Source organism: Ranitomeya imitator, chromosome 2 (assembly GCF_032444005.1).
Source record: "Ranitomeya imitator isolate aRanImi1 chromosome 2, aRanImi1.pri, whole genome shotgun sequence".
NCBI classification, from domain to species: domain Eukaryota; kingdom Metazoa; phylum Chordata; class Amphibia; order Anura; family Dendrobatidae; genus Ranitomeya; species Ranitomeya imitator.
The window spans coordinates 120,252,066-120,268,241 of record NC_091283.1 but is presented as its reverse complement, the minus strand read 5'-3'; the positions used below and the strand labels follow the sequence as shown (position 1 = coordinate 120,268,241).

Sequence of the window (16,176 nt, the reverse complement as noted above, 5' to 3'; positions counted from 1 at the left end):
GCATTAAAAAATAAAGAAGAAGCTTTTTAATTTAATCATTTCTTTATCAGTGAAAAACACTGATGACACAATGATGGTAAAAACGGAGACACATATGACACACTGATGGCAAAAATGAAGATACAGATCAAACACTGATGACACTGATGGTAAAAACGGACACACTGATGGTAAAAATGAACATACGGATCAAACACTGATGACACTGATGGTAAAAACGAACACACTGATGGTAAAAATGAATATACGGATCAAACACTGATGACACTGATGGTAAAAACGGACACACTGATGGTAAAAATGAACATACGGATCAAACACTGATGACACTGATGGTAAAAACGAACACACTGATGGTAAAAATGAACATACGGATCAAACACTGATGACACTGATGGTAGAAACGGACACACTGATGGTAAAAATGAACATACGGATCAAACACTGATGACACTGATGGTAAAAACGGACACACTGATGGTAAAAAGGAACATACGGATCAAACACTGATGACACTGATGGTAAAAATGGACACACTGATGGTAAAAATGAATATACGGATCAAACACTGATGACACTGATGGTAAAAACGGACACACTGATGGTAAAAATGAACATACGGATCAAACACTGATGACACTGATGGTAAAAGCGAACACACATATGACACAATGATGGTAAAAACGTACATACAGACAAAACACTGATGTAAAAACGGACACACTGATTGATGTACAATACTGCTTGACACTGATACCATTTTTTTAATGGACATGCTTAAACACTAATGTATGAATGAGGCCTCGTAGAGGAATTCTTCCCTACCGTGCAGCTGTTTGGAGTCAGTAATGCAGATCCTAAAAGGTCAATTTTTACATATCTCCAAGAGCTGTGTTTGCCAGATGGAGCAGAGCTAAGTTTGTTATTTGATCTGTGTGACGATGCGTTATTTGTGCTCTTCTACCGTAGAACTGTGAGAAATAAATTAATAGTGAAATTCTAAAAACAAGTGTTTTATTCTCAGCGTACAGTCATCCGTGCGACAAACACGCACTTGGGTAGTTCATCTAAGCGTAATCTAAAAACAACCTTTTCAAAGTTTCTGACATTTTCGGACTGACACCTAACTTAATCCCTGACCTGTGCTATTTTTCTTCTCTTGTAGGTTGTAATCCTTGGCAAACACACACGAGGCTACCACTATATGCTTGCAAACCTGGTAAGAGCTTGTATTATTGTGCACACTCCAGCCCTGCAGTGCTTGTGTATTGATAATGTCTGAATTAATCATGTACAGAAAGGAGCCGGTGAAAGGCTGCTTCCCGATTCCTGAGAAATGATCTGGCAAATGAAAGACAGAATGTGAAATATTGCGCTTCACCTTATTCTTTCAATATTACATTATAGTCTACTATTGAAATGAGTCAGCCTCCTCTGTACCGTATCTGTACAATCTTTTGAATAGCAATAAAACAGGGAATTGGCCAATTTGTCCTCTATTTGCTGACATAATTCGGACAAATGGAACATTTTGTCTGTATTTTTGTGCTAAAAATGCATTTCACTTCCAGAAGTGGATCCGATATATTTTCCTCGCAGGTCTATCATGCAGAAATGCTTTACCTGTAAGCCGATGTTCCTTCTATATGACATGTCGCAGAGCTGTCACGTGCCATTTTACTGTTTTGGCAGATTCTCATCACATTGCTCTCCTCTATAGAACAGTTTGGAATTGTGTCAAAACATGTACATTGCAGGGTGTGATGATGAACCCATATTAAGCAGCGTTGTTATATAGTCGAATGTACGTGGATTGTCAGATTGCATTTATCTAACTGAGAACTGGACCACAGTAAGAACAATGTAGGAAAAAATATGTCATATCCAGCAAACTCCAAAAGTGTGAATACTTAACTAAAATGTTCTGGTGAATAAAATCTATAGCTTTAATCCACCAAACCCCTTAGAAACATAAACAATACTCACCTTCCCCAATACTCTGCAGTTCCCATCTCAGACATTACACCCCACTCAGAGTGGCACCATTGGCTGCTGCTCTGTTGTGTCCCCAGCCCACAAATGGCATTCGGGGGGGCCCACTGGCCTGTAAGGGTCATGTAAGTATGGTGTGGTCAACTTTATTCTCATCTGGGCCCTATCGTCCTAATTACTCCATCCTTTATACTGTATATCTGTCTCTTCCCCTACCGCACCGCTCCCTGAGGAAGCATTGGCGAAACACCCATTAGACAGTGTAGGTAGGACATACAGCACTCTTGGACACTTTGAGTCCGTAGCTCTTTATTATTTTTATCAATGTTACTCTGCATTACTTAACTGAGCTGGCCTTCTTTTGCACTATGAATGATATGATTATTTATTTTATTATGGATTGATAATTATACTATTTTTTATGCACTGGTCCTTTATTTATCCATATACTGTACAGTTTCTATTTTTTACTTCAATTTTTCATTTTGTAACTATATTTATGGATTTAAAGCACTATTCACCTCTTGTATATTTGATATTCATCATATATATTCAATCATGCTCAGATTTGTAGGTCATTTCTCATGATTTATATCTCTCTATCTTGTATATAGGGTCACCACTTGTACGCTGTACTCCTCGACCTCCATAATTGTGTTTTGTTGTCTGTCTTGTCTTTTATGATTTTAATTGTTTTGTCATTTCCATCTTACAATAAAAAAAAAACATTAAATATGCAATGTATTTAACTAGCGTAATCTTTGCAGCTGAAAAGCCATTGGTAAATACTGTATATGACACTAGAGCCTTGGTGTGATTCTATACCAGACCGGAGGAAGTACAATTTATATTAATAAGATTCACTTCCCATCACTTGGTGTATTTGTTAAACAAAACAATCCATTTTTTTAATGCCTTATATAGATTTATATTTTGTCACCAACCCAAAAGGTTTTTCCCACATGATGTTGAAATAATAATACCAAAGAATAGCCTTAAATACATTCCCATTTCCCCATTTTTTATTCCTTCTTCCCCTTGTTTGTCATACTTACCCAGCAAAACCTTCATATTGGCAGTTCCAAACACCATAAAATCACAAATACCATCCACTCTGAAAAGATCTGCCAGCTCACAATACAGAGCGCACGCACAAGACCCTGGTTCGCTAGTTCTCTGAGTTGCGGTCTATATGGGGGAACAAACTTACGTCATACTCTTAGGGGCATGGTGGGGGTCCGTGTCTCACATGACCGGTGTCTCCATGGACTTCTTCACTTAGCGAAGCAGAAGAGCGGGCGCATGGGCCGTCAAAGTTTGTGATGCAGTCAAACCTCCTCCCACCCTCCCCTGATTGGCCAATAGGGATATTTAAACTTGGGCGTTCCCTGTCCTGACATGCCTTCAGAAGAAGTGTAGCAAAACGAGCGTCATGGCAGAGGGACCCCATTATATGCCCGGCAGTTCACCTTGACAGTTGCTAGGCAGTTGGAGTTAGACAGTTGGTGAGAGGAGAGCGAGGAGAGAGGAAGGAAAGCTGGGGCCGTGGAGACGAGTGATTCTGCGGCTCTTGGGAAAGAAAAAGAAAGCAGAGCAGTCTGTAGGAGACTGAGAGGGAGAAGAAGCACAGGAGAGTGAAGAGCTGGAGAGAGAAGCTGCGACTGAGCTTCCTCCACGCCGAGCGCAGATACCGGTAGCCAGAAGACCAAGGTTGTGTGGGTAACTTCATGGCCCATGGCAGAAACTGGCGGACAGCTGATTGCAAGTTACCTGTCTACCATTAACACCTGAGGACACAGTAGCAAATAGAGCCCGAGTCCTGATAGAGATCCTGTAAAAAGGCTCGAGCTACCTTTCGTACAGGTAGTGTCCTACCTAAAGGGGACAGAGAGAAAAGGTGAGGACCTTGTGTGAGGCCTAAGGAAGCAAGGGACTACAACACCACAGCGCTAGAAGGAAGGTTTCCAACCCCACCTGTTTAGAGGGATTCCCAATTTGCTTCCAAGCCGGCCAGACCACACGAGCATCCGTGATCTGGTACCCTGGACTGTGGCTGCCTTGAACCAAGTAAAGAGGTAAAGAGACTGCAACCCCGTGTCCTACGTTTCTTACTACATCACCTACTGTATCACCATCTTCATCTATTACACCGGGAGCCCTGAGGACCCAGCTTCACCTGTGGGAAGCAATACCATCCCTGCTGCCATAACATAGCCCAGTGGACCCCTTTAAGCAGCGTCGATCGCCCCTGACCAAATACCACAGGTGGCATCACAAACTTTTATTATTCAACTAACCTTTATAAAGACCGTCCCTTTAACATGGGCGCTCAGGGCCACGGACCAGGTTGCCGCCGCCGTGACACATCCCTTTAACCCCTTCCCGACCTTTGACGCATACGTTGCGTCATGAAAGTCGGTGCCAATCCGACCTGTGACGCAGCGTATGCGTCATGGCGGAATCGCGTTCCTGCAGGCCGGGTGAAAGGGTTAACTGTAATTTCACCCGGCCTGCAGGGACAGGAGGAGTTGTACTTTAGCACAGGGGGGTGGCTTCACCCCCCCGTGGCTACGATCGCTCTGATTGGCTGTTGAAAGTGAAACTGCCAATCAGAGCAATTTGTAATATTTCACCTAAAAAACTGGTGAAATATTACAATCCAGCCATGGCCAATGCTGCAATATCATCGGCCATGGCTGGAAACACTGATGTGCCCCCACCCCACCGATCGCCCCCCCAGCCCTCCGGTCTGTGGTCCGCTCCCCTCCATCCTGTGCTCCGCTCCCCCATCCTCCTGTCCGCTCCCCCCATGCTCCAATCCCACCCCCCATGCTCCAATCCACCCCCCCTGCACTCCGATCCACCCCCCTGCTCTGCAATCCACCCCCCCGCACTCCGATCCACCCTCCCGCTCTCCGATCCACTCCCCCGTGTTACGATCCACCCCCCCATGCTCCGATCCACCCCCTGTGCTCCGACGCCCCCCCCCGTGCCCTGATCTCCCCCCCCTTATACTTACCGAGCCTCCCGGGGTCCGTCCGTCTTCTTTCCTGGGCGCCGCCATCTTCCAAAATGGTGGGCGCATGCGCAGTGCGCCCGCCGAATCTGCCGGCCGGCAGATTCGTTCCAGAGTGAATTTTGATCACTGTGATAACACCTATCACAGTGATCAAACTAAAAAAAAACAGTAAATGACCCCCCCCTTTGTCACCCCCATAGGTAGGGACAATAATAAAATAAATAATTTTTTTTTCCCCACTAAGGTTGGAGTTAGAACTAGGGTTAGGGTTAGGGGTAGGGTTAGGGGTAGGGTTAGGGGTAGGGCTAGGGCTAGGGTTAGGGGTAGGGTTAGGGGTAGGGTTAGGGTTAGGAATGTGCACACGTATTCTGGTCCTCTGCAGATTTTTCCGCAGCGGATTTCATAAATCCGCAGTGCTAAACCGCTGTGGATTTTGTTGTGAATTCTGTGATCAAGCTCCCTCCTGTGGTCACAAGTGGTACTGCGGCTTCTGAGTTTCCTTCCTCAGGTGATGAGGTTAAGTCGTTAGGTGCTGCTCTATTTAACTCCACCTAGTGCTTTGATCCTGCCCTCCAGTCAATGTTCTAGTATTGGTCATGCTTCCTCCTGGATCGTTCCTGTGGCCTGTCTGCTCAGCATAAGCTAAGTTCTGCTTGTGTTCTTTTGTTGCTATATTTTCTGTCCAGCTTGCTTTAATTTGTTTTTCTTGCTTGCTGGAAGCTCTGAGACGCAGAGGGAGCACCTCCGTACCGTTAGTCGGTGCGGAGGGTCTTTTTGCCCCTCTGCGTGGTTGTTTGTAGGTTTTTGTGTTGACCACAAAGCTATCTTTCCTATCCTCGGTCTATTCAGTAAGTCGGGCCTCGCTTTGCTAAATCTATTTCATCTCTGTGTTTGTACTTTCATCTTAACTCACAGTCATTATATGTGGGGGGCTGCCTTTTCCTTTGGGGAATTTCTCTGAGGCAAGGCAGGCTTATTTTTCTATCTTCAGGCCTAGCTAGTTTCTCAGGCTGTGCCGAGTTCCATAGGGAGCGTTAGGCGCAATCCACGGCTACCTCTAGTGTGGTGTGATAGGATTAGGGATTGCGGTCAGCAGAGTTCCCACGTCTCAGAGCTCGTCCTATGTTTTTTGCTTATTGTCAGGTCACTTTGTGTGCTCTGAACTTCAAGGTCCATTGTGGTTCTGAATTACCTATTCATAACAGGATTTATCGCGGATTTACCGCGTTTTTTTCTGCGCATTTCACTGCGGTTTTACAACTGCGATTTTCTATTGGAGCAGTTGTAAAACCGCTGCGGAATCCGCAGAAAGAAGTGACATGCTGCGGAATGTAAACCGCTGCGTTTCCGTGCAGTATTTCCGCAGCATGTGCACAGCGATTTTTGTTTCCCATAGGTTTACATTGAACTATAAACTCATGGGAAACTGCTGCGGATCCGCAGCATTTTCCGCAGTGTGTGCACATACCTTTAGAATTAGGCTATGTGCACACGGTGCGGATTTGGCTGCGGATCCGGAGCAGTGTTCCATCAGGTTTACAGTACCATGTAAATATATGGAAAACCAAATCCGCTGTGCCCATGGTGCGGAAAATACCCCGCGGAAACGCTGCGTTGTATTTTCCGCAGCATGTCAATTCTTTGTGCGGATTCCGCAGCGTTTTACACCTGTTCCTCAATAGGAATCCACAGGTGAAATCCGCACAAAAAACACTGGCAATCCGCGGTAAATCCGCAGGTAAAACGCAGTGCCTTTTACCCGCAGATTTTTCAAAAATGGTGCTGAAAAATCTTACACGAATCCGCAACGTGGGCACATAGCCTTAGGGTTAGGGTTGGAATTAGGGTTGTGGTTAGGGTTAGGGGTGTGTTGGGGTTAGGGTTGTGGTTAGGGGTGTGTTGGGGTTAGGGTTACGGCTACAGTTGGGATAAGGGTTAGGGGTGTGTTGGAGTTAGAATTGAGGGGTTTCCACTGTTTAGGCACATCAGGGGGTCTCCAAACGCAACATGGCGCCACCATTGATTCCAGCCAATCTTGTATTCAAAAAGTCAAATGGTGCTCCCTCACTTCCGAGCCCCGACGTGTGCCCAAACAGTGGTTTACCCCCACATATGGGGTACCAGCATACTCAGGACAAACTGCGCAACAATTACTGGGGTCTAATTTCTCCTGTTACCCTTGAAAAAATAAAAAATTACTTGCTAAAACATCATTTTTGAGGAAAGAAAAATGATTTTTTATTTTCACGGCTCTGCATTGTAAACGTCTGTGAAGCACTTGGGGGTTCAAAGTGCTCACCACATATCTAGATAAGTTCCTTGGGGGTCTAGTTTACAAAATGGGGTCACTTGTGGGGGGTTTCTACTGTTTAGGCACACCAGGGGCTCTGCAAACGCAACGTGATGTCCGCAGACCATTCCATCAAAGTCTGCATTTCAAAAGTCAATACTTCCTTTCTGAGCCCCGACGTGTGCCCAAACAGTGGTTTACCCCCACACATGGGGTATCTGCGTACTCAGGACAAACTGCACAACAAAATTTGTGGTCCAATTTCTCCTATTACCCTTGGCAAAATAGGAAATTCCAGGCTAAAAAATCATTTTTGAGGAAAGAAAAATTATTTTTTATTTTCATGGCTCTGCGTTATCAACTTCTGTGAAGCACCTGGGGGTTTAAAGTGCTCAGTATGCATCTAGATAAGTTCCTTGGGGGGTCTAGTTTCCAAAATGGGGTCACTTGTGGGGGAGCTCCAATGCATAGGCACACAGGGGCTCTCCAAACGCGACATGGTGTCCGCTAACAATTGGAGCCTTCCCTTCCAAGCCCTGCCGTTTGCCCAAACAGTGGTTTACCCCCACATAAGAGGTATCGGCGTACTCGGGAGAAATTGCCCAACAAATTTTAGGATCCATTTTATCCTATTGCCCATGTGAAAATGAGAAAATTGAGGCGAAAATAAATTTTTTGTGAAAAAAAGTACTTTTTCATTTTTACGGATCAATTTGTGAAGCACCTGGGGGTTTAAAGTGCTCACTATGCATCTAGATAAGTTCCTTGGGCCGTCTAGTTTCCAAAATTGGGTCACTTGTGGGGGAGCTCCAATTTTTAGGCACACGGGGGCTCTCCAAACGTGACATGGTGTCCGCTAAAGAGTGCAACCAATTTTTCATTCAAAAAGTCAAATGGCTCTCCTTCCCTTCCAAGCCCTGCCGTGCGCCCAAACAGTGGTTTACCCCCACATATGAGGTATCAGCGTACTCAGGACAAATTGGACAACAAATTTCGTGGTTCAGTTTCTCCTTTTACCATTGGGAAAATAAAAAAATTGTTGCTGAAAGATCATTTTTGTGACTAAAAAGTTAAATGTTCATTTTTTCCTTCCATGTTACTTCTGCTGCAGTGAAGCACTGGAAGGGTTAATAAACTTCTGGAATGTGGTTTTGTGCACCTTGAGGGGTGCAGTTTTTAAAATGGTGTCACTTTTGGGTATTTTCAGCCATATAGACCCCTCAAACTGACTTCAAATGTGAGGTGGTCCCTAAAAAAAATGGTTTTGTAAATTTCGTTGTAAAAATGAGAAATCGCTGGTCAAATTTTAACCCTTATAACTTCCTAGCAAAAAGAAATTTTGTTTCCAAAATTGTGCTGATGTAAAGTAGACGTGTGGGAAATGTTATTTATTAACTATTTTGTGTCACATAACTCTCTGGTTTAACAGAATAAAAATTAAAAATGTGAAAATTGCGAAATTTTCAAAATTTTCGCCAAATTTCCGTTTTTATCACAAATAAACACAGAATTTATTGACCTAAATTTACCACTAACATGAAGCCCAATATGTCACGAAAAAACAATCTCAGAACCGCTAGGATCCATTGAAGCGTTCCTGAGTTATTACCTCATAAAGGGACACTGGTCAGAATTGCAAAAAACGGCAAGGTCTTTAAGGTCAAAATAGGCTGGGTCATGAAGGGGTTAAGTACCTGACCCGGTACCAAGTACCCCACGGCTCTGGCAGGCGTTCCAGTCACGTCTGTAAAAATCTAGATATCTCAATTTTTGTCCTGCATTTTGAACAATACAAATAACAATAAAATAGCTGTTTATGTGCATTCCATCCTCTAAAAAGCAAAAAGCAAATAGACTCGAAAATGTATTTTTCTGCAACGAATACATCTCAAAAGAGCCACATTAGCTAAGGCTACGTTCACATTAGCGTTGTGCGACGCAGCGTCGGGCGCCGCTGCGGCGACGCATGCGTCATGCGCCCCTATATTTAACATGGGGGCGCATGGACATGCGTTGTGCTGCGTTTTGCGATGCATGCGTTTTTTTTGCCGCAAGCGAAGGGCGCAGAGGACGCAGCAAGTTGCATTTTTTTTGCATCCATTTTTCGGCAAAAAGGGACGCATGCGTCACAAAATGCAGCGTTTTAGCATGCGTTTTGTTGCGTTTTTGTTTGCGTTGTGCGGTGTGTCGCCGACGCAGCCCCGCACAATGCAAATGTGAACGTAGCCTTATATATAAATGCAAAAAGAAACAGCTGGACAGCACTACAGGCGAAGAGTATAGTGGGAACCGCTCACCTGTGTCCTGTGGGCCAATGTATCCGGTCCTGGGTGCGAAGCTCCGCTGGAAACAATCCACATGTAGGTAGCAAGAGAAGAAAGAAATGGAGCGCACTCACTGGATATCCGGTGCAAGTAACTTTATTCAAGCGTAGTAAAAGACATCTTCACAACCGGGGCTGTACAAAGAGTGCGGCAAAGCTGGACGACGGCTGTTTCGCGCCTGACTGGCGCTTCAACGGGTCATATGTATATATATATACATAGGGTGTGCCATTTATATGGATACACCTAAATAAAATGGGAATGGTTGGTGATATCAACTTCCTGTTTGTGGCACATTAGTAGATGGGAGGGGGAAAACTTTTCAAGATGGGTGGTGACCATGGCGGCCATTTTGAAGTTGGCCATTTTGGATCCAACTTTATTTTTTCCAATGGGAAGAGGGTCATGTGAAACATCAAACTTATTGAGAATTTCACAAGGAAAATATGGTGTGCTTGGTTTTAAAGTAACTTTATTCTTTCATGAGCTATTTACAAGCTTATGACCACTTATAAAATGTGATCAAATTGCTGCTCATTGAGTTGGATTGTCAATGCAACCCTCTTCTCCCACTCTTGACACACTGATAGCAACACCGGAGAAGAAATTTTTGAGTAAAATATAAATTGTTCTTTTATTCTATAAACTTCTGAAAACATGTCTCCAAAGTTCCCAGCAATAAATTTTGTATTTATTTTCTGAAAATGAGAAATGGTCAAAATTTCAAAAAAATGCATTGCTTGCAGATCTCAAATAATGCAAAAAAAAACAAGTTCATAATCATTTGGAAGCAACAAAGTCTGTGGAATAACCATGATTTCTCATCACAGCTTTCATGCATCTTGGCATGCTTTCCACCAGTCTTTTATACTGCTCCTGGCACAAAAGTTTAAGAATGTAAGCAGTTCTTTGTTTGATGGCTTGTGACTATCCATCTTCCTCTTGATTACATTCCAGAGGTTTTCAATGGGGTTCAGGTTTGGAGATTGGACTGGCCATGACTGGGATTTGATGTGGTGGTCCTTCATCCACACGTTGATTGACCTAGCTGTGTGGCATGGCGCATTGATTGTTCTGCTGGAAAAAAAACAGTCCTCAGAGTTGGGGAACATTGACTGAGCAGATGGAATCAACTGTATTACCAGGATAACATTGTATTTGGCTTGATTCAAATGCCCTTCACAAAGATTAACCTGCCCAATTCCAGCCTTGCTAAAGCATCCCTAAATAATCACCTATCCTAAGCCGAATTTCACAGTGGGTGCAAGACACTGTGGCTTGTACGCTTCTCCAGGTCTCCGTCTAACCATTAGACGACCAGGTGTTGGGCAAAGCTGAAAATTAAACTCATCAGAGAAGATTACCTCACTCCAGTCCTCTATGGTCATTATGATTTAAAAAGAGAAAACACAGTAGTTTGACAATAAATGGCTTCACCCAACCACTAACTATGGGTGGAGATAAAGTTTTGGTATTATCATTCATATTCTCTGGAGAAAGGCCAAGAAAGCAAAAATTCTTACGCGGTATGTAAACTTTTGAGCACAACTATATGTTGCTGTGTAACAAGCAGACTTTTCTACCAATATTAATAATAATTCACAATGTGTCGACGTAAATCCGACAATTTGATTGTAAATAATTGAATTGCAATTCTGGAGCTTTGATTTTGTTCTCTTTGTGGCATTGACTTATGAGGTTAAAGGGAATCTTTTACTATGTTTTTGCTATGTAATCTGGCAGCACCATAAAGTAGGAGCAGACACAGTGTCGTGTCGCTTACGGGGCTGTGTTTTTGCTATTTTGATACAATTTGAATTTTATCAGCAGGAGATTATCATTACAGGACAACTTGGCACATGCAGGGTAGTCCAGTCGCATGCTCTCCACTGATTAGCAGCTCTCTGTCACTACACAATGTACACAGAAAGCTGTGGTGTGGGTGGGATATACACAGCAAAACTACTGAACTTTACTAGATCTGCAGAAGGAAGCTGTTCTTCTATCATAACTGCTGCACCTAGTAAACTACCTTGTGCTGCTGTCTGATTACCTAGCAAAACTCTGCTGACAGATTTCCTTTAATTAAGTTTAGATTTTGATAGATTGTATTTTTACAAACATAGCAATACCAAATTTGTTTATTTATTTATTGTTGATTAGGTAAATGAAGGATGCATTTTTATTGAATTTTTATTATTTATTTCATACTAGATGGTGGCCCGATTCTAACGCATTGGGCATTCTAGAATATGTATGTATGTATGTATGTATATTGCAGTCACATAGTATATAGCACAGCCCACGTAACACAGACAGCCACGTAGTATATAGCAGAGCTACGTAGCCTATAGGAGCCACGTAGTATATAACACAGCCCACGTAGTATATAACAGTCTACATAATATATAGCAGCCACATAGTATATAACACAGCCATGTAGTATATAGGAGCCACGCAGTATATAGCACAGCCACGTAGTACAGTGGGGCAAAAAAGTATTTAGTCAGTCAGCAATAATGCAAGTTCCACCACTTAAAAAGATGAGAGGCGTCTGTAATTTACATCATAGGTAGACCTCAACTATGGGAGACAAACTGAGAAAAAAAATCCAGAAAATCACATTGTCTGTTTTTTTAACAATTTATTTGCATATCATGGTGGAAAATAAGTATTTGGTCAGAAACAAAATTTCATCTTAATACTTTGTAATATATCCTTTGTTGGCAATGACAGAGGTCAAACGTTTTCTGTAAGTCTTCACAAGGTTGCCACACACTGTTGTTGGTATGTTGGCCCATTTCTCCATGCAGATCTCCTCTAGAGCAGTGATGTTTTTGGCTTTTCGCTTGGCAACACGGACTTTCAACTCCCTCCAAAGGTTTTCTATAGGGTTGAGATCTGGAGACTGGCTAGGCCACTCCAGGACCTTGAAATGCTTCTTACGAAGCCACTCCTTCGTTGCCCTGGCGGTGTGCTTTGGATCATTGTCATGTTGAAAGACCCAGCCACGTTTCATCTTCAATGCCCTTGCTGATGGAAGGAGGTTTGCACTCAAAATCTCACGATACATGGCCCCATTCATTCTTTCATGTACCCGGATCAGTCGTCCTGGCCCCTTTGCAGAGAAACAGCCCCAAAGCATGATGTTTCCACCACCATGCTTTACAGTAGGTATGGTGTTTGATGGATGCAACTCAGTATTCTTTTTCCTCCAAACACGACAAGTTGTGTTTCTACCAAACAGTTCCAGTTTGGATTCATCAGACCATAGGACATTCTCCCAAAACTCCTCTGGATCATCCAAATGCTCTCTAGCAAACTTCAGACGGGCCCGGACATGTACTGGCTTAAGCAGTGGGACACGTCTGGCACTGCAGGATCTGAGTCCATGGTGGCGTAGTGTGTTACTTATGGTAGGCCTTGTTACATTGGTCCCAGCTCTCTGCAGTTCATTCACTAGGTCCCCCCGCGTGGTTCTGGGATTTTTGCTCACCGTTCTTGTGATCATTCTGACCCCACGGGGTGGGATTTTGCGTGGAGCCCCAGATCGAGGGAGATTATCAGTGGTCTTGTATGTCTTCCATTTTCTAATTATTGCTCCCACTGTTGATTTCTTCACTCCAAGCTGGTTGGCTATTGCAGATTCAGTCTTCCCAGCCTGGTGCAGGGCTACAATTTTGTTTCTGGTGTCCTTTGACAGCTCTTTGGTCTTCACCATAGTGGAGTTTGGAGTCAGACTGTTTGAGGGTGTGCACAGGTGTCTTTTTATACTGATAACAAGTTTAAACAGGTGCCATTACTACAGGTAATGAGGGGAGGAAAGAGGAGACTCTTAAAGAAGAAGTTACAGGTCTGTGAGAGACAGAAATCTTGATTGTTTGTTTCTGACCAAATACTTATTTTCCACCATAATATGCAAATAAATTGTTTAAAAAACAGACAATGTGATTTTCTGGATTTTTTTTTTTTCAGTTTGTCTCCCATAGTTGAGGTCTACCTATGATGTAAATTACAGACGCCTCTCATCTTTTTAAGTGGTGGAACTTGCACTATTGCTGACTGACTAAATACTTTTTTGCCCCACTGTATATAACACAGCCCACGCACTATATAGCACAGCACACATAACACAGACTGCCACATAGTATATAGCACAGCCACGTTTTTTATAGCATAGCCACATAGTATATAGCAGCCACTTAGTATATAGCAGCCACTTAATATATAGCAGCCACATAGTATATAACACTGCCCATGTAGTACTGTATATAGCACAGCCGCGTAGTATATAGCACAGCCCATGAAATATATAGCACAGCCGATGTAATATATAGCACAGCCCAAGTAATATATAACAGCCCACATAGTAACACAGCCCACATAGTATATAACACAGGCACATAGTATATAACACAGCCCACTCAGTATATAGCACTGCCCACGTAGTATATAACACTGCCCACGTAGTATATAACACTGCCCACGTAGTATATAACACTGCCCACACAGTATATAACACTGCCTATGCAGTATATAACACAGCCCACGTAGTATATAACACTGCCCACGTAGTATATAACACTGCCCACGTAGTATATAACACAGCCCATGCAGTATATAACACAGCCCACATAGTATATATCACTGCCCACATAATATATAGCACAGCCACATAGTATATAACACAGCCCACGCAGTATATAACACTGCCCACGTAGTATATAATACTGCCCACGTAATATATAGCACAGCTCACATAGTATATAACACTGCCCACGTAGTATAAAGCAGCCACGTAGTATATAACACAGCCCAAGTACTATATAGCAGTGTGGGCACCATATCCCCATTAAAAAAAAATGAAAATAAAAAATAGTTATATACTCACCCTCCGGTGGCCCCTGGATCCAGGCGAGTCGTTTAGCGATGCTCCTCACGACGGTCTGATCCCAAGAATGCATTGTGGTCTTGCGAGATGATGAAGTAGCGGTCTCGCGAGAGCGCTACGACATCATCTCGTGAGACCTCAATGCATCGCCCGGATGAACGGGAAAGGCACCGTAAGGTGAGAATAACACTTTTTTTATTTTTTAAATTATTTTTAACATTAGATCTTTTTACTATTGATGCTGCATAGTAAAAAGTTCGTCACATAGGGCGAATAGCAGAGTTAACAGACTGCGTTACACCGCGTTATGCCGTGGTGTAAAGCAGTCAGTTTAGCGGACTGCTACAATGCTATGTGGGTGGCGGGCGCTGACTGGGGGGGAGTATGGAGGGGGCACTGAGTGCAGGGGACTAGGGAGCGGCCATTTCACGGCCGGACTGTGCCCGTCGCTAACCGCGACCAATCAGCGACTTGGGATTTCCGTGACAGACAGACAGAAAGACAGACAGAAAGACAGAAGTGACCCTTAGACAATTATATGGTAGATTTTTAAATGTTTCACTGCCTGTTTTTGAAAACAGACGGATGTTGGTACCCTGTTCACCATCGGCTGTCCCTGCTAAACCTAATGCCCCTAAGCTAGGCAGTGAGTACATACAATGCATATACAGGTGCTTCTCACAAAATTATAATATCATCAAAAAGTTAATTTATTTCAGTTCTTCAATATAAAAAGTGAAACTTATATATTATATAGAGTCATTATAAACAGAGTGATCTATTTCAAGTGTTTATTTCTGTTAAAGTTGATGATTATGGCTTACAGCCAATGAAAACCCAAAACTCATCTCAGTAAATTAGAATAATTAGCAAAAAAACATCTGCAAAGGCTTCCTAAGCATTTAAAAAGGTCCCTTAGTCTGTTTCAGTAGGCTCCACAATCATGGGGAAGACTGCTGACTTGACATATCCAGAAAGAAGTCATTGGCACACTCCACAAGGAGAGTAAGACACAAAAGGTCAATGCTAAAGAAGCTGGCTGTTCACAGAGTGCTGTATCCAAGCATATTAATGGAAAGTTGAGTGGATGGAAAAAGTGTGGTAGAAAAAGGTGCACAAGCAAATGGGATAACCGCAGCCTTGAAAGGATTGCTCAGAAAAGGCCATTAAATATTTGAGGGAGATTCACAAGGAGTGGACTGCTGCAGGAGTCATTGCTTAAAGAGCCACCACACACAGATGTATAGAGGACATGGGCTACAAGCGTCACATTCCTTGTGTCAAGACTCTCATGACCAGTAGACAATGCCAGAAGCGTCTTACCTGGGCCAAGGAGAAAAAGAACTGGACTGTTGCTCAGTAGTCCAAGGTGTTGTTTGAAGATGAAAGTAAATTTTGCATTTTATTTGGAAAATCAAGGTCCCAGAATCTAGAAGAAAAGTGGAGAGGCCACAATCCAAGCTGCTTGCAGTCTAGTGGGAAGTTTCCACAATCAGTGATGGTTTGGGGAGCCGTGTCATCTGCAGGTGTATGTCCACTGTGTTTTATCAAGACCAACATTAGCACAGCCGTCTACCAGGAAATTTTAGAGCACTTCATGCTTCCCTCTGTCGACAATCTTTTTGGAGATGGAAATTTCATTCCCCAGCAGGACTTGGCA

The 16,176-nt window shown here is 43.2% G+C and overlaps 1 protein-coding gene across 3 annotated transcripts in view; it reads left to right on the top strand.

Moving 5' to 3' along the window:
• The window catches only part of GRIA3 (glutamate ionotropic receptor AMPA type subunit 3), a 512,289-nt gene that overhangs the window by 337,819 nt on the left and 158,294 nt on the right, over positions 1 to 16,176 (top strand). For all 3 annotated transcript variants that reach the window (XR_011317998.1, XM_069747185.1, XM_069747184.1), the window contains exon 5: positions 1,166 to 1,219. Coding sequence is in view for 2 of the 3 variants with exons in the window: in XM_069747185.1 (XP_069603286.1) it covers positions 1,166 to 1,219 (54 nt within the window). In the remaining variant the exon portion in view is untranslated. The remainder of the gene's footprint in view (positions 1 to 1,165; positions 1,220 to 16,176) is intronic.